Raw genomic sequence first — 27,981 nt, forward strand, 5'->3', positions numbered from 1 at the left:
TGTTTGTTTACTGAAAATGTGAAGATGGCGGCATCCATTTACTCATAGCTGACACTGCAGAAGGTTCCAGCATTTCATCCGGAGGTCATGGTGCTGGGTCATGGTAGCTGTGTTGTTTCCCGTGAGATGCCTTTACAATGGTAGTATTATCCTTGGTGGAACAGCTGTAGAGTATGGTTCCCTCACAATTCTGGAGTATCTGTGTGCAACCTAATGATCTTAAAAATTAAATTACTTTTTACTTAAATTGCTGAGCAGATTGTTATTTGCTATGAAGAACTCTGAATAATACACATCCTGAAACAACTATAGTAGGATAATGTTTTGTATTAATGAATTATTCTTGATTTTTTGATCTGTCATTTATTTTTCCCCAGCAAGGCATTTACCCTGAGTACTTTTGAGGATATAATGTCATAGCAGAGGGGCAGAGAGAAAAATGAAGTCAAATTTTAGGCTTTATAGGATTATAGTCCTGGTCCTCAGAAGAATGGAAAGCAATTTGAGTTTGAGTTAAAGCTTTCCTTTTGTGTGTAGAAGTTATTTTCTAACTTCAGGAAAGGGAAAAGACTAAGAAAGGGAAACTGGAGAAGAGAGATCTAGGTGGCCTGAGAATGGGGCAGTAATTACCTAGAGGGTTTATATGGACAGAGAAGGTGGAGCCTCTACTCATATATGCATTCTGCACAGAGGCAACCACTTTCTCTGCCAGTGCCCACAGATCACGCAGCCTCCACCCAAATGAGAACTGTGCACTCTCTGTACTTTAAAGCCTAGTTAAGTGTCCCAGATCTCCTTTATTTGCAGCCAGCATGCCACACAAAGACCACTTGGCAGGAGTGATGCTCAACTGTGCCCCATGGCTTGTTTGGTCTCATCAGATTTTCATCATATTCACCACACTTCAGCCCTATCCTAGGACCATAGTAAATCCCCAAATAAGAGCATGGGACTGAATATACAGAAGGGTGGTACCTAGGAGAGAAAAAAAATCTGCCTGGAACAGAAACTGCTTGATATCTCATTGGAAAATGCATCCCAGTTACACAATATCTCTCTCGAGTCCTTGGATATGATTTCAAATATAGGATTTAAAGATCCTATGCAAAGTTAGTACTATAAATAAGCATGAGTTGAATTGCTCTGTAGGTAAAACATTGACCTCATACTTAACCTTTACTTTGCAATCTTCATGGTTCAAGAAAAATGTATGCATAATGATTTTGAGTTAAGTTTAATGGCAGTTGTTTGACACTCTGAAGTTGCTCATTCAACTTGTTTCTTGAGGAGAGGGAGCTGGACAGGCAAATTTTGTTCCTTGTACTTTTAGAGTATGTGACACATTAGTTCCCGTGATTTACTTCTCATCTGGATATCCCGTATCTCCTTCTGAAGTCTCTGGCTCTCATTCTTGAATCCCTCCTTGAGAAGGCGTTCCTGTTCCTAAAAGGGAAAGTGGAGGCTAAGTCTATCCAGCCTAACACATTTCCACCAAATTCGTTTCCCTTTTGGTACTTATATTGATCCTTCAAGAATTTTTGACACTTGCTTTTGAAATGCTTTCTTCCCTTAGTTTCCATTCTATCGCTCTCTTCTGAGTCTCCTATATCTGCAATAATTTTTCTATGAATTTTTAGCTTCAAAAATGTTGTTGTCCTACAGTTTCTAAAATATTAGTGACCCAGCATTTCATTCCTCGGTCCCTTCACCCTTCACACACGTGCAACACAGTCTTTTGGAAAAACCGTAACTTTCTCTTGTTCTTTTTTGTTGTTGTTGTTCATTTCTGATCTATACAGTATGGACTCTTAAATATATATCTAGGAAGTTATGAAAAATAGGTGATTTCCAATTGGTAGGTTACTACATAACTCAAGAGTAGGTCAAGTGTTTGATCATGGAATTTAGTACCAGTCTCCAAAATTCAGAGGTAACAGAAATAAACTGAGGAGATCAGGGCTTACAGTGGCCCATAGGGTATTTCTGGGCAAACACAAATGTGGAAAAGAGCCCAGAGAAGAAGAAAGTATTGGCACCATCGGCACTTAACCAGTGTGCTTAAGTGGGTAGATGGTTAGGGAATCGTTCTTTCTTTCTTTTTCTTTTGAGATGGAATTTCACTCTTGTTGCCCAAGCTGGAGTGCAATGGCGCCATCTCGGCTCACAACAGCCTCCGTCTCCTGGGTTCAAGCGATTCTCCTGCCTCAGCCTCCTGCGTAGCTGGGATTACAGGCAGGTGCCACCATGCCCAGCTAATTTTGTATTTTTAATAGAGATGGGGTTTCTCCATGTTGGTCAGGCTGGTCTTGAACTCCCGAGCTGAGGTGATCCGCCCCCCTCAGCACCCCTAAGTGTTAGGATTACAGGTGTGAGCCACTGCACCTGACCTGGTTAGGGAATCTTTCTACTCATAACAGTGCTTCCAGACATGAAGTCATAGCAGGCATGACAGAAACAAAATCCCTATGGATCCCTCTCAGTAGGAAAGACGGGCTAGATATTTCTCCAGGTACTCTGATGCAGAAAAGTTACTTATTGCTCATGAAATTATAATTACTTCATTTAGCAAATGAGAAACTAATAGTTCCTCTGCCATTAGAGGAAAATTTGATCACATAATGTAAAATACTTGCGCAGTGCCTAGCAATATTTGTTGGTGATAGCATAATAAAGAATTCCATGTGATTGTAGCCTGCAAGTAAACAGTCTTTACTAACCAGAGATGACTGGCATAAAAACAGCTGGGGAATGAAAATGTAGTAGTGTCTGGGCTAGAAAGTTTTTTAGGAGGCATTAGGTTCTCAGCCTTACACTTCGTTTTCAATAGGGGGCACTAGAAGAGAAAATTGAGATGATGCAATTGAATACCTGAAATTTAAGAGCGAGGATCTTCTCTTGCTCTGCCATTAACTGGGCCCTGTCCCTCTCCATCTTCTCAGTCAGTTGTTTCACATGTTCCTGATAACTCTTATCTTTCTGTTCCATCATCTGCTCATTCTTCTTTTGTATTTCCTCCAACATTTTCTTTGCAGCTTCTGCAGATTCAGCCTTTATACGTTCCACTGTGGAAGAAAAATAAACAGAAAAATATATGAATATTCAATTGTAGGTGTTCCCTTTTCCTTTCCCTCTTTTTTGTTTGTCTTATCCTTACATCATTGATAAAACTTCTCGTAATTTTGCCCTGGGTAACCAGAAAACCAATGATCATACAGATTAGTTAAGAAAACTCTCATAAAACTATGAATGATACTTGCCATCCTTTCTCTACAATAATAATTTCAGGTGGACTAATATTGCTAACTAACATTTTGAGGGCTTTCCAACCATGTAGAGTGTTTTCAGCTGTTCTCACCTTCAATCGCTTTTTCCTTTTCTGAGAGTGACTGGTCAGTCTGTAGAAGTGCATCAGCCACATCCTCCTTGGACTCCAAGTATTTTTTCAGCACCTCTTCGGCCTGGTTATACAGAGAAAGGTAGAATGAAGAAAGAGTGATGATGGGTCAGAGCAAAACCCTGCAATACATCTGTTAATTCAATTTAATTTTAGCACTCATTCAACAATTCACTTTATAATTCCAATAGTATTTCAGATTTAGTAGGTCTGAAATGCAACTCTGGATCTCCCTTTAAACTTATTCCTTCCCAATCACCCCAATTTTAGTAATTAATAACTCTGTTCATCTAACTGTATCCTGGATATCTTTCTTGTCTCACATATCCTGTAAACAATCATCTGCAAATTATGTTAGCTTTAGCTTCAAAATACAGCCAGAACCCATCACTTGTCACCTGCTTCATCCGAACACCCTAGTCCAAGACAGCATCACCTCCAGCCTGGACAATTGTTAAAGTTTCTGGTCTCTCTGCTTCCAATCTTTTTTCCCTACAGTCCGTTCTCCTCAGAGCAGCCAGAGTTTTGCTATATTATTTAAAGAAAAATCTTACCACTCGTATACTCAAAGCCCTCTATTAACTTTCTAGTTCATCAAAAAATGTTTCAAACTTCTTTCACTGGACTTCAACATACTCCCCTGTCTGGCTTCTGGTATCTGACCACTCCTCTGAACATATCTGTCACCAGTCGCTCCTTGGTTCACCACCAGGCAGCACATTAGCTTTCTTGCTATTCCTAGGACACAAGCCAATTTATTTATCTGGATCATTTCTGTTATTGGAAGTTCTTTTTTCCTAGAGTCCATTTGGCTCACTCTAACTTCTTTGAAGATTCTGCTGAAACTTGACCTCATCTGAGAGGCCTTCAGTGAGAACATACACATAAAATTGGTGCACTTTTCCTTCCTCTTCTATACCTGTATCCTGCTTTTTCTTCAGAGTGCTTTTTGTCACTGTGACAGGGACTGCTAGAATTGTTCTAAATTTCTATTCTCCTCTGTGTACTTTGTAACAGACTGTGATTTTTTTTTTTTTTCCTGCTGGGCAGGTCGTGATAAAATACTGTCTTTTCTTTTCTTTTTCTCTTTTTATTCTTTTTGAGACGGAGTCTCGCTCTATCACCTGGGCTGGAGTGCAATGTTGTGATCACGGCTCACTGCAACCTCTGCCTTCCGGGTTCAAGTGATTCTCCTGCCTCAGCCTCCTGAGTAGCTGGAATTACAGGTGTGCACCACCATGCCTGGCTAATTTTTGTATTTTTTTAGTAGAGGTGGGGTTTCACCATGTTGGCCAGGCTGGTCTTGAACTCCTGACCTCAGGTGATCTACCCACCTCGGCCTCCCGAAGTGCTGGGAATACAGGTGTGAGCCACTGCACCAGGCCAATACTCTCTTTTCTACTCAACCTCCCTTATAGCTGAGGTGCCCATATGGCCAGACTAAATTCTGGCCGATAACATATACTCAGAAGTGTTATATAGTACATCTTGAAAATCTCTTTAAAGAAAGTTGACTCACAGCCCTTTTACTCTTTTGTTTTTCCTTTTTTACCCCATCTATAATGTGGAACCAAAGGCTGAATTTCTATGAGCCATCTTAGAGCAGAAATTGACTTTGAAGATCGAGGCCATATGCTAAGGGGCTGAAGCAGAACAAGGGATCTAGATGAATGTGAAGTCATCATAGCAGCATTCAGCTCTCTCTTCCTGATTTCTCACATACATACAAGAGAGAAAGAAACTTCTACCTTTTAAAGCCACCGTTGTTTTTCATTTTGAGTAACATATAGCCAAAGCTAATTCTAACTGATGTAACCTGAGTGTACCACCATAGAAGAATTGCTAAGAGCATAGAAGAATTGCTAAGAGAATAGATTCTGCTACCTGCACTTGCATCCAAGCCGTATCATTCATTATTTGTGTGATATTGGTAAGTCCTTGCACTTCCCTGACCCCGAGCTGCAAAGCTTGTGGCTCCAAAAGAGAACCTTTCCTTCCTCTTGAGGAGAGGAAAGAAAAGAGTGGGAAGGACTTTGTCTTGCATCTTGCACACCAGCTCAGCCACAGCAGGACAGGGTGTCAGTCGGAGTCACAAGGCCCCTGTTCCAGGCCCTCCTGGATGACATTTCTAGACACACCCTAAGCCAAGGGTAATCTGCTACCTTGAAGAGAAGGATCCAGTCCTGGCAGGATCCATCACCTACTAATTGAAGAGCCTTTGCACCCTGAATAACCAGCAGCAATACCCAGGTAATATGTTGAGGGCCTTGAGAGAGACTCTGAGACTTGCTGCTTCAGGTGAGACTGAAGCACATTCTCAGCCATAGTGGCTATGGGGCAAGACTCCTTCTGCTTGAGAAAAGTGGAGGGAAAAGTATGGAGGACAGTGTCTTGCACTTTAGGTAGCAGCTCATCTGCATGGGGGATAGAGCACCAGGCAGGCTCTCAGGGTACCTGATTCTAGGACTTTAATCTTGGATGGTATTTCTGGACCTGCTCTGAGCCAGAGAGGAGCCCTCTGTTCTGAAGAGAGTCCCAGGTCAGGCAGTTTTCACCACAAGCTGATGAAAAAGCCCTTGGGTCTTAAGACAATATTGGTGGTAGTCTGACAGTACTCCCCATGGGCCTGTGGTGGCTGTGGCCATGGGGTGAGGCTCTGCGCTGCCTTTGGAAAGGAGAGGGAAGAGTGGCAAGGACTGTGTCTTGTGGCTTGAGTGCCAACTCAGCTGCAGTACAATAGGACACCAGGTAGATTTCTAAGGTTTTTGACTGTGGTCCTTGGCTCCTGGATGACATCTCTGGACATGCCAGGAGCCTGAGGAAACTCACTGCCCTGAAGGGAAGGACACAGGCCTGGCTGGCTTTGCTACCTGCCGATTGTAGAGTCGCAGGCTCTTGAGTGAACGTAAGTGGCGGTCAGGGAGTTATGATAGCAGACCTCAGGAAGGACCCAGTGTTGTGCTGGCTTCAGGTCTGACCTAGCACAGTGCTAGTTGTGGTGACCAAAGGGGTGCCTGTGTCACTTCACACTGAGCTCCATTTGGCTCAGAACAGAGAGAGAAAGACTTCATTTGTTTGGGAGAAAGTAAGAGAAGAGAACAAGACTCTGCCTAATACACCAGAGAATTCTGGATCTTGCCCAAGACCATCAAGGCAGTATCTCTATGAATCTGTAAGAATCACAGTGTTACTGGACTTGGGGCACCCCCATAGCAGATACAGCTTAGATCATGATACCTAAGTCCTTCTGAATATCTGGAAAGCCTTCCCCAAAGGACAGGTACAAATAAGCACAGACTGTGAAGATTACAATAAATACCTAACTCTTCAATGACCAGACACAGATGAACAAGTATCAAGACCATCCAGGAACATGACCTCTCCAAATGGACTACATAAGGCATCAGGGACAAATTCTGGAGAAACAGATATGTCACCTTTCAGGCAGATAATTCAAAATAGTTGTTGTATTAGTCCATTCTCACACTGAGACGTAGGTAATTTATAAAGGAAAAGAGGTTTAACGGATTCACAGTTCCATGTGGCTGGGGAGGTCTCATAATCATGGTAGAAGGTGAATGGCATGTCTTACATGGTGGCAGACAAGGGAGAATGAGAGCCAAGTGAAAGGGGTTTCCCCCCTTATAAAACCATCAGGTCTCATGAGACTTATTCACTACCACAAGAACAGTATGGGGAAAACTACCCCTATGATTTAATGATCTCCCACCAGGTCCCTCCCACAACACATGAGAATTATGGGAGCTACAATTCAAGATGAGATTTGGGTGGGGACACTGCCAAACCATATCATTCTGCCCCTGGTCCCTCCCACCAGATCCCTCCCACAGCACATAGGAATTATGGGAGCTATAACTGAAGATAAGATTCGGGTGGGGAAACAGCCAAACCATATCATTCCGCCCCTGGTCCCTCCCGAATCTCATGTCCTCACATTGCAAAGCCAATCATGCCTTCCCAACAGTCCCCCAAAGCCTTAACTCATTTCAGCATTAACTTTAAAGTCCACAGTCCAAAGTCTCATCTGAGACAAGGCAAGTCCCTTCTGCCTATGAGCCTGTCAAATCAAAACCAAGTTAACCACTTTGTAGATACAATGGGAGTTACAGGCATTGGATAAATATACCCATTCCAAAGGGCAGAAATTGGCCAAAACAAAGAGCCTAACGGCCCCATGCAAGTCCAAAATCCAGCAAGGCAGTCAAATCTTAAAGTTCCAAAATGATCTCCTTTGACTCTATGTCTCATATCCATTTCACATTGATGAAAGAGGCAGATTCCCACAGTCTTGGGGAGCTCCACCTCTGTGGCTTTGTGGGGTATAGCCCCTTCCTGGCTGATTTCATGGAATGGCATTGAGTATGTGCAGCTCTTCCAGGTACATGATGCAAGTTGTTGGTGGGTCTACCATTCTGGGGTCTGGAGAATGGTGGCCCTCTTCTCACAGCTCCACTAGGCAGTGCATCAGTGGGGCCTCTCTGTCAGGGCTTCAACCCCACATCTCCCTTCTGCACTGCCCTAGCAGAAGTTCTCCATGTGGGGCCCACCCCTGCAGCAAACTTCTTCCTTGACATCCAGCCATTTTCACACTTCTTCTGAAATAGAGGTGGAGATTCCCAAACCTCAATTCTTGACTTCTGTGCACTTGCAGGCTCAACACCATGTGGAAGCTGCCAAGGCTGGGGCTTGTACCCTCTGAAGCCATGGCTGGAACTGTACCTTGGCCCCTTTTAGCCACGGCTGGAGTGGCTGGGACACAGGGCACCAAGTCCCTAGACTACACATAGTAGAGAGGCCATGGGCCTGGCCCACAAGACCATTTTTCCCTCCTAGGCCACTTGGCTTGTGATGGGAGAGGCTGCCATGAAGACCTCGGACATTCCCTGGAGACATTTTCCCCATTGCCTTGGTGATTAACATTCAGCTCCTTGTTACTTATGCAAATTTCTGCAGCTGGCTTGAATTTCTCTTCAGAAAATGGTTTTTCTTTTCTATTGCATTGTCAGGCTGCAAATTTTCTGAACTTTTATGCTCTGCTTCTTTTTTAAAATGGAATGCTTTCAACAGCACCCAAGTCACCTCTTAAATGCTTTGATGCTTAGAAATTTCTTCCATCAGATACTCTAAATCACCTCTCTCATGTTCAAAATTCCACAAATCTCTAGGGCAGGGACAAAATGCCGCCAGTCTCTTTGGTAAAGCGTAACAAGAGTCACCTTTGCTCCAGTTCCCAATGAATTCCTCATCTCAATCTGAGACTGCCTCAGCCTGGATTTCACTGTCAGCATTTTGGTCAAAGCCATTTAACAAGTCTCTAGGAAGTTCCAAACTTTCCCACATTTTCCTGTCTTCTTCTGAGCCTTCAAACTGTTCCAACCTCTGCCTGTTACCCAGTTCTAAAGTTGCTTCCACATTTTTGGGTATCTTCACAGCAGTGCCCCACTCAACTTATACCAATTTACTGTATTAGTCTCTTTTCACACTGCTGATAAAGACATACCTAAGACTGGGTAATTTATAAAGGAAATGTAATGGACTCACGGTTTCATGTGGCTGGGGAGGCCTCATAATCATGCCAGAAAGTGAAAGACACGTCTTACATGGTGGCAGACAAGGGAGAATGAGAGCCAAGCAGAAGGGTTTTTCCTTCTAAAACTATCAGATCTCGTGAGACTTATTCCTGACCACAAGAACAGTATGGGGGGAAACTGCCCTCATGATTCAATTATCTCCCACCAGTTCCCTCCCACAACACAGGGGAATATGGGTTACAATTCAAGATGAGATTTGAGTGGGGATACAGTCAAACCATATCAGTTGTTTTGAGAAAACTCAAAGAAATTCAAGATAACACAGAGAAGAAATTCAGAATTCTATCAGATAAATTTTAAAAAGAGATTGAAATAGTTTAAAAGAACCAAGTAGAAATTCTAGAGCTGAAAAATGCAATCAGCATAGTGAAGAATGCATCAGTCTTTTAATAGCAGAATTCATCAAGCAGAAGAAAGAATTAGTGAACTTGAAGGCAGGCTATTTTTAGAGGATACAAAAGAAAAATAAAAAAATGAAGCACACCTATAGGATCTAGACAATAGCCTTGAAAGGACTAATCTAAGAGTTATTGACCTTGAAGAGAAGGTAGAGAAAGAGATAAAGGTAGAAAGTTTTTCAAAGGAATAATAACAGAGAATTTCTCAAACCTAGAGAAAGATATCAATATCCAAGTACAAGAAGGATATAGAATATAAAGTAGATTTAATCCAAAGAAGGGTTTAACCTCAAGGCATTTAACAATAAAACACCCAAAGGTCAAGGATAAAGAAAGGTTCCTAAAAGTAGAAGAGAAAAGGGACAAATAACGTACAATGGAGCTCTAATATGTTTGGCAACAGAGTTTTCAGTGGAAAACTTACAGGCCAGGACAGATGGCATGACATATTTCAAGTGCTGAGGGAAAAAATCCTTTTACCCTAGAATGGTATAGCAGGTGAAAATATGCTTCAAACATGAAGGAGAAATAAAGACTTTCCTACAGAAACGAAAGCTGAGTGATTTCATTGACACCAGACCTGTCCTACAAGAAATGCAAAAGGGAGTACTTCAGTCATAAGAAAAGGACATTAACAAGCAATAAGAAAACATCTGAAAGTCAAGACTCATTGATAATAGTAAGTACACAGAATAATATAACACCGTAACTGTGGCATGTAAATTCCTTTTATCCTGAGTAAAAAAACTAAGGGATAAACCAATCAAAATTAATAATTAATATACCTTTTAAAATATATACAATACAATAAAATATAAATAGAAAACAAAGTTACAAAGTGGAGGTATGAAGTTTAAGTGTAGAATTTTAATTCATTTTTTGCTTGTTTGTTTGTTTACACAAATAGTGTTAACTTGTTATCAGCTTAAAAAAATGGGCTATAAGATGGTATTTGCAAGCCTCCTGGTGACCTCAAACCAAAACACATACAACAGATACACAAAAAATAAAAAGCGAGAAACTAAATCAATCAGCAGAGAAAATCAATTTCACTAAAAGGAAGACAGGAAGGAATAAAACAAGGAGGAGAAGACCACAAAACAACCAGAAAACAAATAACAAAACATTACTTATCAATAGTAATGTTGAATGTAAATAGACTAAACTCTCCAATCAAAAGACACAGACTGGCTGAATGGATTAAAAAAAACAAAGATCCAATGATTTGTTGCCTACCTCACCTATAAAGACATACATAGACTGAAAATAAAAGAATGGAAAAAGATATTCTATGCCAATGGAAACCAAAAGTAGCAGGAGTATTCAGTCACATTTAGACAAAATAGATTACAGGACAAAAACCATAAGAAGAGACAAAGAAAGTCACTGTATAATGATAGAAAGGTCAATTCAGAACGAAGATATGACAAATTTAAATGTATGTGCACCCAATACTGCAGGACCCAGATATATAAAGGAAATATCATTAGAGCTAAGGAAAGAGACTCCAATACAATAATACCTGGAGACTTCAACACCCCACTTTCAATATTGGATAGATCTTCCAAACAGAAAATCAACAAGAAAACATTGAATTTAATCTGCACTATAGACCAAATGGACCTACTAGATATTTACAGAACATTTCATCTAGTGGCTGCAGAATGCTCATTATTTTCCTCAGCACATGAATGATTCTCAAGGATATCCCATATGTTAGGTCATAAAACAAGTCTTACAACGTTCAGAAAAATTGAAATGATATCAAGCATCTTCTCTGACCACAATGAAATAAAACTAGAAATCAATAATAAGTGGAATTTTGAAAAGTATACAAGCACATGGAAATTAAACCATATGTTCCAGAATGACCAGTGGGTAAATGAAGAAATTAAGAAGAAAATTGAAAAATTTCCTAAAACAAATGCTAATGGAAATTCAACATACCTAAACCTATGGAATATAGCAAAAGGAGTACTAAGAGGAAGATTGTGACTATAATTGCCAACATAAAAAAGAAAAACTTCAAATAAACAAGCTAATAATGCATCTTAAATAACTAGAAAAGCAAGAGCCAATCAAACCCAAAGTTAGTAGAAGAAAATAAATAATAAAGATTAGAGCAGAAATAAATGAAATTGAAATGAAAAAACAATACAGAAGATCAATGAAACAAAAGTTTTTTGAAAAGTGTTTTGGTTCTTTCAAAAAGTTAGACAAAATTGACAAACTTTTAGCCAGACTAATAAAAGAAGAGAGAAGGTCCAATAAATAAAATCAGAGATGAAAAAGAAGACATTATGACTGATACCAAAAAAACTCAAAGCATCACTAGCAATTACAATGAGCAACTATATTCCAATAAATTGGAAAATCTAGAATAAATGGATACATTTCTAGCAACATACACTCTACCAAGATTGAATCTTGAAGAAATTCAAAACCTGAACAGACCACTAACAAGTAACGATATTGACATCATAACAAAACGTTTTCCAGTACAGAAAAAGCACAGAACCTGATGGCTTCACTGCTGATTTCTACCAAACATATGAAGAAGAACTAATATCAATCCTACTCAAATCATTCTGAAAAATAGAGGAGAGAATACTTCCAAACTCATTCTACGAAGACAGTATTACCCTGGTACCAAAATCATACAAAGACAAATCTTAAATAAGTAAAAGTAGAATTACCATTTGATCCAGCAATCCCACCACTGGGTATCTACCCAGAGGAAAATAAGTCATTACACATAAAAGATACTTGCACACACATGCATGTTTATAGCAGCACGATTCACAATTGTAAAAATATGGAATGAGCCCAAATGCCCATCAATTAATGAGTGGATAAAAAATTGTTTTGTGTATATATATAAAACATATGGTACACACACATACACACACTATGGAATACTACTCAGCCATAAAAAGGAAAAAAACAATGACATCCATAGCAACCTGGATACAATTGGAGACTATTATTCTAAGTGAAGTAACTCAGGAATGGAAAACCAAACATCCTATGTTCTCACACATAAATTGGAGATAAGCTATTATATGAGGCCACAAAGGCATAAGAATGATACAATGGACTTTGGAGACTTGTGGGAAAGGGTGGGAGGCGGGGCGAGGGATAAAAGACTACACGTTGGGTACAGTGTACACCAAAATCTCAGAAATCACCACTAAAGAACTTATTCATGTAACCTGTTCCCCAAAAACCTATTGAAATGAAATAATTTTAAAAACTCTACAATATCTCTAATGAAAATTGATGCAAAAATCCTCAGTAAAGTACTAGCAAACCAAATTCAACAATACATTAAAAGGATCACTCATCATGACCAAGTGGGATTCATCCCTGGGGTGCTCAACATATGCAAATCAATCAATGTGTTAAATTCTATCAACAGAATGGACAAAAACCATATGATCTTTTCAATTGATGCTGAAAAAGCATTTGATAAAATTCAATATCCTTTCATTAATAAAAAGTTTTAAAAAACTGGGTATAGGTGGAACATACCTCAACATAATAAAATCCATATATGACAGTCTCACAGCTATTATCACACTGAATGGGAAGAACAACAAAAATACTTTCCTCTAACATCTGGAATACAACAAAGATGCCCACATTTACCACTGTTATTTGCCACACTATTGGAAGTACTAGCGAGAGCAATCAGTAAAGAGAAAGAAAGAAAGGGCATCCAAATTGGAAATAAAGAAGACAAACTATTCTTTATTGCAGATGATATCTTATATTTGGAAAAATCTAAAGATTCCACACCAAGAAAACTATTAAAACTGATAAACAAAAATAAGATCCTGTTATTTGCAAGAACATGGAACTGGAAGTCATTATGCTAAATGAAATAAGCCAGGCACAGAAAGAAAACCATCTCACGTTCTCACTTATTTGTAGGATTTGAAAATCAAAACAATTGAATTCATGAAGACAGAGAGTAGAAGGATGGTTGTCAGAGACTGACAAGGGTAGTGGGATGGTGTGGGGAGGGAGGTGGGGATGGTTAACGGGTAAAAACAAGTAGAAAGAATGAATAAAATCAAGTATAGCACAACATACTTGATAGCATAAAATTTGGTGGCACAAAAAGGTGACTAATAATTTTTGTCACTCTTTTGTCAATAATAATTTAATTGTACACTTTAAGATAACTAAAAAAGTATAACTGGATTGTTTGTAACACAAAGGATAAATACCTGAGTCGACAAATACCCCGTTTTCCATGCTGTGATTATTGTGCATTTCATACTTGTATCAAAACATCTCATGTACCCGTCATTATATACACCCACTATATACCCACAAAAGTAAAAAAAAAAAAATACAAATTTGGGATATTAGTAACACATATTTTATAGAATTGCTCTGAGTATTAAATGAATTAGGCTCTCAGCACAGTTCCTGGAACACAGTAAGTGCAACATAAATGTTAACTGTTATTATTATTTGTTTATAAGCTATAATTTGATAATTGCCTGTGTGTACTTTGACAGAGATTGGTCTGTTTTTAACTGCTGTATCTCCAGCAACTTGACAAGTTCCTGGCATACAGTTAGGTCAAAATAAATAATTGTTGAAGGACTAGATGAATAAATAAATGAATCAGTTTAATAAACCTTTTTTGAGGGCTACATCTGTGCTTCTGAGGAGGAATTCCTATTATGGTGGGCTCTCTTAGTGAATGAATCAGTAAATGGAAAAATGAAAGGCAGAGCCCCTAGACACCAGTCGCAGTGCCATTTACCTTCTTCCCAGTGGGCTTTAAAATCATCCCCTCAGCGAGTTCCAAGAAATGGTACCCACTGTGTCGATTACCTGTATCCCCTTCCTTGGCACCTGGTAGTACTTATTCTTCAGCTCCTGCTGCTTCTGAATAAAGAGACGGTAACCTCCTGGCTTAGAAAATGTTCCCTGCTTGACATCTTCTTCTAAAGGGCCAAATATATCCTGAAGTAAAGCCATGCAACAATCTGATGATGCTTTCGAATTCTGCTTACAAAAGTCATCTCGCCTTGCTTCCAACTGGGCCTGAAAAGTGACAAAACAGCATAGATGTTTCAGTAAAGCCATGAGGAGGATGTTAACTATGTAGAGACTGAAAAATGCTTCTCCTGCAGAAATTGTGGCCTCTAAATAGAGCCATGCTCCTCACCTTGCTGTTAGATCCTAGAATATCCCTAAGTTGTGCTTATTGCAGAAACTGATCTGCTTCTCTGCTTGTGATTTCCTAAAGCTCCTTTCTCCTAGTTTTCCTGCTTCAGAGAATGATTCTCAAAGCACATACACATTTCATATGAAACTTTTATCTTTCCAAGTCTCTCATTTCAGGAATAGTTCTGAGCACAAACACTGGAGTCAGGCAGCCTGCCTGGAGTTCCCAGATCCACTACACTGTGGCTTGTGACACTCAATCTTTGTGAACTGAGGATTCCTTGTCTGTATAGCAGAGGAGCAATACCCATCGCATAGATTTCTCTTCAGGGTTATATGAGGTGATGTAAACTATTAAGCCCAGGGACTTTTTAGAAGTGCTCAGTAAGGAGTACCTGATTATTTAGTACATTCTTTAATATGAGAATATTTTTGTGTATTTTCTCAACATAGGGCTAATGAAAGTAGTGAAGATTGTACCATAGGTATTTTCAGTATTTAGAAAGTCTCATAGAACAGCACATTTATCTACATTAAAGCACTCAAGATAACTTAACTACGAAGCTTTCTCTTTTCTCCTTAGGTTGGAAGGGTGACAGTTGCTGACATCGGCTATCTAGCTTCACCAGAACCTCCGAATGTAGCAACGTATCATTTATAAGATGGCGCCTTCCTAGCTAGGGAAAGGGCTTCCACTTGTCAAGTGGCCATTCTGCATGCAAAAATACTCTGTTCACTTGGAATGAGGCAGACATTAAAAGCTGTTTTAAATTTTTAAAAAATGTCTCTAATACAACTTATATAATTAATTTCTCTTTTTTGGCTTTCTGAATATTTTACCATTGGCTCACATTTAAAAAAAACAACAAATTATTAGGGTTATTTAAAAATAATTTAGTCCCCACTGATAATTATCAGGGAACATAGAAGCAATGCAATTTTTAATTTAAAAGGACACAATAAGTTAAAATAGTCTTTAATAATGCAGTTGTACAATCTACTTACTTTCTTAAAATATGGGACCCAGATAGGAAAAACTAACAAAAGCAAATTTTTGTAAAAAATTAGCTGTCATTTTTTTAAAGGTCTGTCTTTTAATAATTATTTCAAATATGTACACATAACTGAGTGTAACTATTTTGGGGTCTAGAAAGAATTATTTTCCCAAGAAGGGCCCATATTTTTCTGCCTCTCATGACCTAGAACACCAAATATACCCCTAATTTCCTCTGGAACGTTTGGTCCACATCCTTGAAAGAGTTCTTCATGAAGACTTCAATGGCCTCTCTCTCACTGTCTCTGTGCAGGTCCAGCAGCTCCTGGAGGGTTTCCGTGGGCAGCTGCACCTTCTGGCCCATCTGCTGTTCATAGTGGGCAATAGCCTTTCCACTGCAGCTGAGTTCTCTATCTGGGCCAAGGCCAGGACTGCGTTCTCCATGCAGGGCAGATCCCCACTGCTGATGGCATTGACATAGGTCAGCACCAGGCTCTCTAGACCTGCAAAAGGGAATTTTTTTTTAAAAAATGTGACTATCAGTTGGTGGGACAGAGTATTTTGTGTGCTTTTCAAGTGAGTTTCACAAATAATAGTTTTACATAAGTTTTGGCTAAAGAATAGTAATGGAATAATTTGTTAACCCGAGTCACAGAGGAAATTGAAGTTGCTCTTTCCTTTTTCCTTCACCCAAAAGGAAGATACTGAAATGAATAAGTTAGGATATTTTGGGGCTGAAATAATACATCAATGTGTTTTCTTACCTTTCTTTTCTCTCACCTCTCCCTCTATTCCCTTTCTCTCTTCACTCCTAATTTATGAAAAAAGTCAATGAGAAAACTTAGCCTTTTTATTTTTATTAATTTTAGCGGTGCAGCCCACTAGTCTGTTGTCTGGCTTAAGGTAAACATGTCTTCTTAGATATTCTCTCGTCAGAACTACAGATAGGGTAATCAACTCACTGAGTTTGCCAGGGCTTTGCTGGGTGTAGCAATGAAAGTCTCACATGCCAGGAAAACCTCATCTTAGGCAAACTGGAGTGGTTGGTCACACAATAAGAGCTGATTCTTTTTGACTCAATCCTGGACCTTCTCATCTCTCTGTAGTTTTAAGTACCGTATGTATAGATGGCTGGTGTATTTCGTTTCCTGCTTTGACATTTCTTTTAGGCTTTGGATTAAAAGTAAGTTTTGTACCTTATTTTTAATGCCTATTTTATATCCTTTACTGCATAAATCAGAAGAAACTCAATATTAAATAATCTAAATATAAAAACTTCATCCACTCTGAAAAACTATTTCTCCTCCTGATACTACTATCTCACTAAATAACACAGCCATTCAAGCAATTGCTAAACTCGAAACTCTGGAGACAGGCTTGGCATTTCCTTCTTATTCCCCTCATAAATCCATATTCCCTCTATCAATGGGTCTTTTGGATTTAATATTCAAAGTATGTTTGGATCTTGTCCATTTTTACCATTTTCACTGCCACAATCTGAGACTCACTCAATGTCCATTTATTGCTCAACCACTGCAAATAGCATCCATCTCTCATTCCCTCCCTTTCACCACTCCAACAAATTATCTACAAAATATTCCAAAAGATATGTATAAACATAAATTAGATAACCTTACCTCACTGCCAAAAATTCTTCAAGATCTTCCCTAGAGCTTAGACAACCTCTAATCTCCTCAAAGTCCTCTGCCAGTCCTTTCAAGACCTGACCCCTTTATACCTCTCCAATTAGGACACCACTCTTATTCAGTCTACTCTTGTTCCAATCACCTGTCTTTCTTCTATTTTCATTTAAAAAATTGAGATGGAATTCTGTCCTGTCACCCAAGCTGAAGTGCAGGGCATGATCATAGCTAACCATAGCCTTGAACTCCTGTGCTCACACTGGGCCCTCCTGCCTCAGCCTTCTGAGTAGCCAGGACTCCAGGCAAGTACCACTGCACTTGGCTGATTTTTAATTTTTTCATAATGATGAGGTCTTGCTATTTTGCCCAGGCTGGTCGTAAACTCCTAGGCTCAAGGAATTCTCCCACCTTGGTCTCCCAAAGTGCTGGGATTACAGGCATGAGCCTCCTGTGTTCTATTTTCTTGAAGTTGCAAAGTTCTTTCCTGCCCTGGGCGTTTCCATATTACATTATTTGCTGTAAAGCTATTCCTCTATGTGCTTTGATTAGCTCCTAATCATTTATTTTATATACATATAAAGTGTATATATGTATTTGAGATGGAGCCTCACTCTGTCTCCCAGGATGCAGTGCAGTGGTGCAGTCTCGGCTCACTGCAACCTCTGCCTCCCAGGCTCAATTGATCCTTCAGACTCAGTCACCTGAGTAGCTGGGATTACATGTATGAGCCACTATTCCTGATTAATTTTTGTGTTTTTAGTGGAGACAGGGTTTCACCATTTTGCCCAGGTTGGTCTCAAACTCCTGAGCCCAAAGTGATTCACCCACCTCAGCCTCCCAAAGTGCTGGGATTACAGGCATTAGTCACAGTGCCCTGCCAACTCAGTCGTTTTTAAATTCTCATCTTACATGTGACTTTCACAGACAAGCATTCTCTCACACTCTAAATTATATCTCCCTGTCTCTCTCTCCCTTTACTCTTTCATAGCAGCCTATTATTTTTATGCATTGTGTTAATCACTATTTAGCATTATACTTTTTTTTTTTTTTTTTTTTTTACTTTTTACAAAAGTATCTTTCGCTCCTATTATGCTGGAATGAGGATAAAAGTCACATTTCTTTTATCCATCATTATACCCAGTGGTTGGTACATTACATTACAGACATTCCCTAAATATTTTAGAATTGCTGAACAAGAGAATTGTACTGCAGTTAATAGCAAAGTCTCACTTACATACAGATACAGTATTTGCTTTTATCTTTGTTGCTCAGTATATATATCCTGGATGTTTATTTGATAAAGAGGGAGCTGAGAAGCTGGTGGAGAAGTTTACCATAGCAGAATTCAATTCTAGTTATTTTCTTTTTTTCTCCTTGCAAGGAATATGAGATACTATAGTTTTAGTTTTCATGTAAAATTTATATTATGATTTTCATGGTGTATTTTCCTTGCTATCAATAGACTATGCATTTGTCAGAAGTGACCCTTATGCTTTCCATTTTATCCTCTACAATGGGCAGAAGGAGAAAGTCCAGGTAGGAAGCGGGTAGAGAGAGTGACTCACGAGGCCCATTGACTGGAATGCCACCTGAAAGAGTCTTGACATTGGAATGGCTGAGGATGTAGGAACAAAATTCTGCAACTTGTTCTGTGAAATCAGGGTTCAGCTCTTCCTCCTTTAGCTGCTCCAGGCGAGCAAGATACTTCTTCTGAGCGGGCCAATCGAAGATGAAGCACTTCCTGTTGGGGAAGAACTTTCGGATGCACAACCGAGGATCATTAAAGCTTTTACTTTTTTTATCAGTACCTACAGGAATGAAAATTAGAGGTGGTAAAACTTCACATTAATTACTTCAAATATGATCTTTCAATTTTATAATTTTCACAAAGCCTATGTAAGGAGGAAGTTAATTAGGAAGAAAAAATAAAAAGTTAAAGGGGTAGAGAAAGGAAAGTCTCCAAGAAGAGGTAGGTAATGCAATTTAAAATTGATTCCAACTGATATAGTCAAGCAATGTCTCCATTTCCTCTAGCAGAACAGTCAGGAAAATACAGTTCAAAATTTTAATTTTTAGCACAACACAGAAATGGTTATTTTGACATTATTTGCTCTCTATTTATTACCCAACCATCAGACCCAGTAACCTTTTCTTAGCTTTAGCGAAAGCTCCAGGTAGTCATCGGCAGTGATGGATTCTCCATCTACTTCCGGTTCCAAGGTGAAATCTCTGAGAGTCCACACAAATGCTGGAAAAAAACTCACAGTCAGCTGAGTCTTCTACAGAATTGTTATCAGGTGAAGAGTTTGCCTTGATTCGATCTGTCAGCTCTGTCACATAGCTGAGATGCTAAATTAAGAAAACTACAGAAAATGCCACTTTTTATACTACATTTTATCCTAATGCTTACCTAAAATAATTTGGTTTCTTTTTATTAGCTCATTCATTCATTCACAAACATTTATTTACAGAAGTCATTCACTCACAAACATTTATTGAGCACCTACTGTGAACCAAGCACTGTCCTAGGGACTAAAAATGCTGTAATGAATGAGACAATGCTACCATTAGAGCGCTTACATTCTAATGATGGAGACAAACAATGAACATGTAAACAAAAATATAATAAATTAGCAGGTATTGATAACAATTGTCTTGAAGGAAAATAAACTGGGCAACTAGCTCCTAGTGTATTTTTAGAAACTAGCAACCAAAAGACACTCATCTAACACTCTGGTGTCTCCCAAATCTACCAATAAGGAAGGCAGAGAATAACTGTGTATCTGCATGTGGTGCTGGTTTATGTAGTTTTCCAGGTAAATTATCTCTGACATTGTAGTTGAGCAATGATCTGAATGAATTGAAGAAACCAGTCATGTACAAATCCATTGGAGAAACATTGCAGACAGAGATCACAGACCCTGCAAGCCCCTTAGATAGGAAATCACTGAGTGTGTGAAACATATATCAAGAAATCCAGTGTGGTAGGGCAGAAGGTTAAAATAAGTAGAGGTTGGGATGTGCAAGCTCTGTAAACCAAAGTAAGAAGTTTGAAATTTAATAGAAAGTTAATGGGAAGGCATTGGTGGGTTTTAAGTGAAGAGAGGATATAGTATGGTATTTTTTTTAAAATCATACTGGCTGGCATTGCATCTGTGAGTCAAGTGCATATGCAAAATCAAACAAACAAACAAACAAAACTGAAACAAAAAACAATTAGCTAGTTGAAAAGATAACCAAGACGAGAGGTAATGGAAACTTAGAGTTATCATGGAGGAAGTAGTGAGAATTGGCTAGTCTAGAGAAATAACTTTAATAGTGGAGCTGAAGGAATTTGATGATTAATCATTTCCAAAACATAAGAAAGGGAATCATCCAAGATGATTCCTAAGCTTTGGATCTGAGCACTTCTATGAATGATGTGGGAATTTATTGTGATTGGAAAGACTGGGAAGGAATTATTTTGGACAGGAAAATGAAGTTTTGTTCTGTATATTTTAGGCTCAGGATGTCTCTTACACATCTGAATGGAGATGTTGCATCAGAAGCTGGATACAAAAGTTTGAATTTGCTCACGCTTGGGAATACAGATTTGATGGTGATTAACATATTGGTGCTACTGAAAGCCTTGAAGCTGGATGTGATCATCTGGGCACTGAAAGTAGAAAAAGAAAAGAGGCACAAGAACTTAAGAGTTATAATATTTAGAGGCTAAAAGGAGAAAGAGTATGGAGTAAAGTAATCTGAAAAATTAGGAAGGTGAAAAATTAGGAAACTGTGGTATTCTAATAGGAACCAATTCCAAGTGAAACAAGCATTTCAGAAAGGTGGAAGGGATCAAATTTATGAAACGCTCCTAGAGAAAAAAAAGGCTTATGGAGGATTGGAAGATCAAATGAGGTGAGAACTGTGCATTACATATAGGAATATGAAGGTTATCTTGATGAAATCTAATTCAGTATAATGCTTAAAACTAAGCTAATGGAAATGGTGAGGTCATTGATAATGAACTAGGTTAAGTAATGTGTGAGAGTGGAGAATAACAATAAGAGTGGAGAGTTCCAATAAGGTGATGGAACTGAGTACACCAGCGTGTTAAGTAGTTGTCTATTGGTTGCTAGTCTCTAAAAAGACACCAGGAGCTAAAATCTTTAATGAATGAAGGATGTATTTATTGGAACATTGCTAGATAATTGCAACAAAGCATAGTGGTGTAGTCTGAGGGCATATGTATCAAAGAAGAGTCTCTTTTTAATGGTAAAGGAATGAGAAAGTGTCCATAACTCTAATATGGAGCAAGGAGGATACCTAACTCATCTCTTACACTTACGATGCAAGGTATGGGATAAAAATTAGTCATCACATAAGACCACTGGAGAGGTCTGTAGGAGAAATAGTATCTATAGTGTATAGCTAGGTATCAGTTAGAAGGCAACACTTAGAGCAGATGATAAGAATATAGAGAGTTGCAAAAGTGAGACCATGAGTTCTAGAGGACATTGAGGGTTTGGACAGGGATAGGAGATTAATTCAGATAGAAGACATAGAGTCTTGGGTGTCTGAGTGTCTAAGGATACATGTAACTGGGAAGACTTGAAGTTCTGGTGGAGATTGAGATAGAATGAGATGTTCAGCATAATGAGATTTATTAAAGAGAGGACTTATGAATTCTTCAGTACCTGTCTGCCTCTGTACTTGGTGAAAAAATCAAGCTGTTATTTTCTAGGTTTAGTGCTATTCTGTACCACAAAAAAGGATACTGAAGTTGGTCCATGGCCTGCTGGTTGATGGTTCCCATGCTATTGTACACAAAGGTGCTGCTCAGGAGGACAGCCAGGGCGAAGATCCAGGAGTCATTCTCATTGTCACCCTGTAAGTCATTGTAGAAGCCACACAGAAGAGTGACTAGCAGAATGTATAATCAATTCAGATAGCTGAAGACTGACTGAACTCCAACTCTGTCTCTCATTAGTTGTGAAAACTTAGGTAACTCACTTCCTTATGTAGTATTTTTTTTCCACCTGTAGAATAAATTTTATTTATGAGGTATAATTTAAGGTATTATATATAAATGTATGTGTCAGTGGGAAACACATGAGCACTTGGTAGCAGAAGCTATTTTGATCCGCTACTAAAATTCAAACTGATATCCTAAACTTAGTTTATGACCCTATTCCATTTCCATGGCACATCATGGTAGACATTTTTTACACAGTAGTTAAAATAAGCTCCTCTAATAAGAACTGTCTATGTCTAAGATTTATGAGTAGTAATATATTATCCTTAATGAACAAAGATGTTATTAGATTTTACACTTTGCTTCTCTTTCTACTGGTGCTCTTGTGGATGTGAATGTTTTTACTACCTTTATGGGATCCCGCTGTAAAAAGTCAGACGTGTTTGTAAAATGTCTACTGAAGTTTACAAGCACCTTCAGCAGCCTCACCAAAACGTTTTACTATAATATGAAAGAAAATGACTGAAAACATCATTAGCCATTATTTCATAGGTTTACCCATAATTAATAAATTGAACTTACTGTGCACTCTGAATGCTTATACTACATACATTTAAAAAATAATATATTAATGTAATGAACTAGAGTCCTAAATCCAGGAGTAGGAGTGATAGTGCAAAGAGGGTTATTGACCTGACCTGGTTTATGTAGATTTTAATCTACCTAAGTGAAATTTTTAAAATATTTATTTCTTTTACCTTCTCTATATCTCCCAGGCCCTCAGTGTCGAGCAGAACTAGGGTGTGTTCTGGCTTCTTGGGATGAGGCACACACCACATCCAGATTCCCTTGCAGTGAGCCTTCACTGTGGAGCCCAGAGAGAAGCCTGCAAAAGAAGGAGAGGATAAAAGGGAAAAGAGATTAGTTAGTAGGTGTTTCTGGAAATTGAGATAAAAGTTAACATAATTGAAGTTAAAGGAGATAAAAGAAAATACAACTGGCATGAATCTTAATTACAATCCTGGAAATAGGAAAATTAGATAGCTAATACACATTGAAACATTCATTTTTTCTTAAAGTTCATTGAAAGCTTGCTGTCACTACATGAGCACTTTAATAAACGTTTTATAAGTCATTATTATAGAAGTTAATTTTCTTTATTAACATTGTATTCCTTCCAGAAAGGGACACTTATACTCTAAGTATAAAATAAAAGTAAAGTGGGAAGAAAGAGTCAGTTGACTGTAATCCTCCAAAGTCAGTGTAAAGAGCCCATTAATGGACTGAAAGTTAGCTTTCAACATTCATTCTCGTCTCTAACTTTCTATTCTCACATCCCTAGGCTGGATGTTCTCAGTGTGTATGGACAGAAGGGGCTTAGAGCTTTGCTGGTGTCACTCACCGTTTTTCTTCCCAGCCAGCTTGTTCATCAGGTCGGATTTGCCTGTGCGATAGAGGCCCACAATCGCCACCACCACCACAGGCTGCGTAATTGCAGATAGGATCTTCAGAGCTTCTGGATTCACCACCAGCTGCCCTTTAGTGTTATCAATGAGGCTCATTGGGCCCGGCAAGTCAATCTCTGGAGCCATGTCCAGGGCGTTGTTCCCTTGTGTGCAAGGAAAAAGATGAAATGGAATGCAATTTTTAGGTAGCTAGCTATACTGAACTTTACAATATGGATTAAATTTTTGTTTTCTAGGCTTGAACTTTTTTTCATATACATTTTTTAAAGCCCGGTTTCTCTTTAAGGCTGTCTTACAAATTGGTCCACTGGCTTTCTTTAAAAATAACTTTATTTTGAAATAGACTTACAGAAAAGATGTACAACGGGTATGGAAAGTTCGCATATATCATTTCCTCTAATGTTAAAATTTTACATAACCGTAGAACAAGGATTTTAACATTGATACAATGATAACTAATCTACACTCCTTATTCACATTCCACCAGTTTCCCACTAATGTCCTTCTGCTCCATGATCCAGTCCAGGATTCCTCATTGCATTTAGTCATTATGTTTCTGTATTTTCCTTGCATCTTTGATGGTTCCTTATCCTGTCCTTGTCTTTCATGTCTTTGACATTTTAGAAGTTGATGGGCCTATGATTTTGTAGAATATTCCTCAGTTTGGGTTTTTTGATGTTTCCTTATTATTAGATTGAAGTTAGGCATTTTTTTTTTTTGCAAATGTCACAGAAGTGATGTTCTGCCATTTTCAGTGTCTTGTATTAAGGGATTCATGATGTTGACATGACTTTTTCTGGTGCTGTGACCTTCACTTTGATCACTTGGTTAAGGTGTTCTCTGCCAGATTTCTCTACCACAAAGTATTATGTACCATTTTGTCACTAAACAGTACCATTTGGAGAGACAGTTTGAAGACTATGCAAATAAAGTTTCATCATACTTTCATAATTTTTTCAGTCACTATTTTTAGCATCCATTGATATTTCTTGCTTATAACTTACTGTGATGTTTGACTAAAGGTAATTTTCTATTCTCATCATTCCTTCTACATTTATTAGAGTTCTAATGTGAGCAAGAACTGCCCTTTCTCCTCTATTTATTTTATTTACTTATTTAATTATTTAGTTGTATCAGTGTAGACCTATAGACAGTTATTTTATCATATGGGTAACACTTTACTATCACTATTTATCTCATTGCTCAACTTGTACCAGTTTAGTTCACTAAGAGCTCCTTCAAGCTAGAGCCCAGGTTCTTTGGACATGCTTCCATCACATTTTCAGTGCTTCTTCCCTTCTGGCATTACAATACATGCCAGGCTTATCTAATATTGTTTCTGATTCAGCCTTAGAATCGACCATTTCTCCCAAGGGCTCTGGTTGCTTTCATTGGATAATGGTACATAGACACCAAGATTATCACACTAGGTGTAGTCATGACTTCTAGGCCCTCTCAGGGGGAAAGTTAAGAAATTTATGTTTGTATACTGGCACATGAATACACACATCTACATTTATTTCTCATCTTTCCATTTCTATATATAAGCTTGAGTTTCTTCTGATATTTCTAATTCTAATTCAACAAAACAAAATGTATTCATGCTTTTCCCTTTGCTTTTAAAACATTTTCTCTGAGTATGTCATTATACATAATAAATTCCGTTATTTGCTCAATTCTAGTACATATAATTGGTTTTAAAGTTGCTAACTCATAAGTCTTCAAATGATAAATTTGCTAACTAGAGTGCATTAGTTAACAATTCTTCTTGTCTTTGGTCTTACCCATACAGTCAAAACACTATATTCCAAAGTTGCTTAGACTACCTTTTCCTTCTCTGTTCTCTTTGGTGTGGTTAAATTATTTATTTGTAAACCAGTTAGGTTCATTTGTTGGTTGATTTTAAGTATGTATTTATTTTGAATATACGAAATATCATAGTGCTGAAAGTCAGAGCTTTACAACAAGCTGTAGTCAAAGAAGTGTCACTTTCCTTCATCCCATTCCAGTTGTCTTTCTATTCTTTCAACTTCATGCCCACTTATCCTCCATAGATATCCAGTCTTGTTAGTTTCTAGTTTACCTTTCTTGGACATTCTTTTCACTAATGAGCATAGACATGTATATTTTCTTATTCACATTTTCTAACATAAAGATCACATCATATAGAAATATGGGAATCTCTTCATATCAGTTCATAGGAAGATTTCTCAATTCTTTTCACAGGCATCTACTCCATTTATGTGGACATACCACAGTTTATTCAACCATTCTTTTAGGTATAGACATTTAAATTGTTTCTAATATTTAGCAATTACAAACAGTGCTGCAATGAAAACCTCTGCTAATTTTGTGAGTGTGTATTTTTATATTGCTATAGGAGTAACTTTAAGATAGTGTCCTATAAGTGAGATTGCTGGGTCAAAAGGTAAGAGCATTGTATTTCGTTAGATATTGCCAAGTTCCTCTCCAGAAGGATGTACCAAAGTTGAATTCTCACTAGATCATCTTGTATCTCATTGTTCAGAAAATGAATTTTTTTCTAGATATGTCACATTTTCTGACTTAATTACAAAATTTTCTTTGGAAACTTTTCACATTCATGTTTAGATCTTTGGACTGAGCAAAGCTGAGCTTGCTGAGCTCATGTATACAGTAATAGGAACTTTTACCTGGGGAATATTGTGTCATACATATCTCCACACTTTGAAACACAGATACCATTCTAACCCAACCTTGGTCCTGATTTCTTCAAAGCCCCTCTGTGGACAGGGTTTGGTTAGACTGTGGGACTCAGGTTACCCAATGGCTTCTTCCTATCACTATGCAGGAAGCCCTTTGAGCTACAGCAGGACATCACTGGTTCTTAATATTTGCTGTGAATCAGCATTCACCTGTTATTCACTCAAGCTTGATATCTCAAATCTAACATGTAGAAAATCTGTTGATTTTTTACTCAATTATGTTACCAGATTTTAACCTGTCTGTGTTTTAAGATTGATTCTTTATTACCTGCATGTATATCAGTTTGCATATTGCTTTCAATTATTTCAGGTAATGAAGCCAGCATCAGGAAACATTCTCTGATGAACCAGGGCTTGTTTTTTCTGACGTCTGCTTCATGTAGAGTAGTATATACACAATTGTACGCAAAGCCTGTTTAACCAGGCCTTCATAATTTGACAGTTTTGTAAATTTAAAATGAGCAAAAAGCCTTCCTGTAGTAAATCTTAATTTGTGTTTTTGCCTTGAATATCTTAATCTCTGTTACTTAAAATGATCATGCTATAAAATTTATAATTTCTTTAATGTGCAATCATAGACTGTAAGCAATACAGCTTTCCTTCTTCTATAATAAACAGTGCTTTGTTTATAACATGGAGTTGATTACTTCTGACTTGCTCTGATGAAGGCTTATATTTAATTATCTGTTTCCCATCTCTTCAGGGGACAATGGCAAAAAAACTATTTATTTTTCTGTGATCAGGACCCATTTTCTGTTACAGCAATGGCCCACAGAGACTTCTGGCAAGACTTCTGTTTCATTTTATAGCATGATGTATACCACCTTAAAATGGAAATCAATCAATGACTGGCTCAGAAAAGTAACTACACAAAGATTGTATAAGCTCCCTAGTTATAATAACTTGTTCCCTCTCTTTGCAGATCCCGAGTTGCCTACCTGCATTTACCTAGAGCTATAAAAGTGGCAATAATGAATGTGATGGAGCCCTAACTTTATTAAGCAGATGCTAATAATAATAAAGTTAGTTTAAGATGGTGTCAAGAAAGAAATAACAATTTAAAAACATCCCCATCTCTCTATGTAGGCTCCACCTCTGCTGGAGTCTAGTTCACAGCAGGAGCACAGGGCACTAAGGAACATGCAGCCACTTGATAGGGCCAGGATTTTATGTGGACTTGTGTCCCACAGCCGGCTCAGCTGTGGCCTATCGTGGGAATGGTCAGTTTAGATAAAACTGATGAACCCTGGTAAAATATTGTCCCACCCCTGCCCTGCCCTAGTCAGAGATCCTTTAGCGTTGGAAAGAAGGCTTTTTCAATGTGAAAGTCGAATTCTTTTCTTCCTCTCTTTTCTTCTGAGCTTGGCTGCACTGCTTTCTCCCTCTTTTTTCTCTCACAGTAACTGTGGACTTTTACTTTACCCCTCCAATGTCCTGGTGCTTCCCAGGTTTTCTTCAGAGACCTGAGGGGAGACAAGAAAAAGAGGTAACCTCTGCAAAGAAATGGACTAATATGAAACCGAAAGTATCAACTAAAGCAGTGACTCATTCACCATAAAAAGAATTGTTGACAGCTGTGCTAGTAA

At 38.3% G+C, this 27,981-nt stretch overlaps 1 protein-coding gene across 1 annotated transcript; it reads right to left on the bottom strand.

Moving 5' to 3' along the window:
* Positions 1-375: 375 nt before the first annotated feature.
* Positions 376-27,950, bottom strand: GBP2 (guanylate binding protein 2). The gene is given in 13 exon segments (XM_033225506.1): positions 376-1,443; positions 2,869-3,062; positions 3,356-3,458; positions 14,256-14,468; positions 15,809-15,978; positions 15,981-16,088; positions 18,794-19,036; positions 19,375-19,493; positions 19,495-19,569; positions 21,989-22,098; positions 22,944-23,071; positions 23,588-23,794; positions 27,673-27,950. Coding segments are annotated over 12 exon segments (1,770 nt in total). The 5' UTR covers positions 23,778-23,794; positions 27,673-27,950; the 3' UTR covers positions 376-1,326.
* Positions 27,951-27,981: the final 31 nt, after the last annotated feature.

Source organism: Trachypithecus francoisi, unplaced genomic scaffold (assembly GCF_009764315.1).
Source record: "Trachypithecus francoisi isolate TF-2019V2 unplaced genomic scaffold, Tfra_2.0 Lachesis_group12, whole genome shotgun sequence".
NCBI lineage: Eukaryota > Metazoa > Chordata > Mammalia > Primates > Cercopithecidae > Trachypithecus > Trachypithecus francoisi.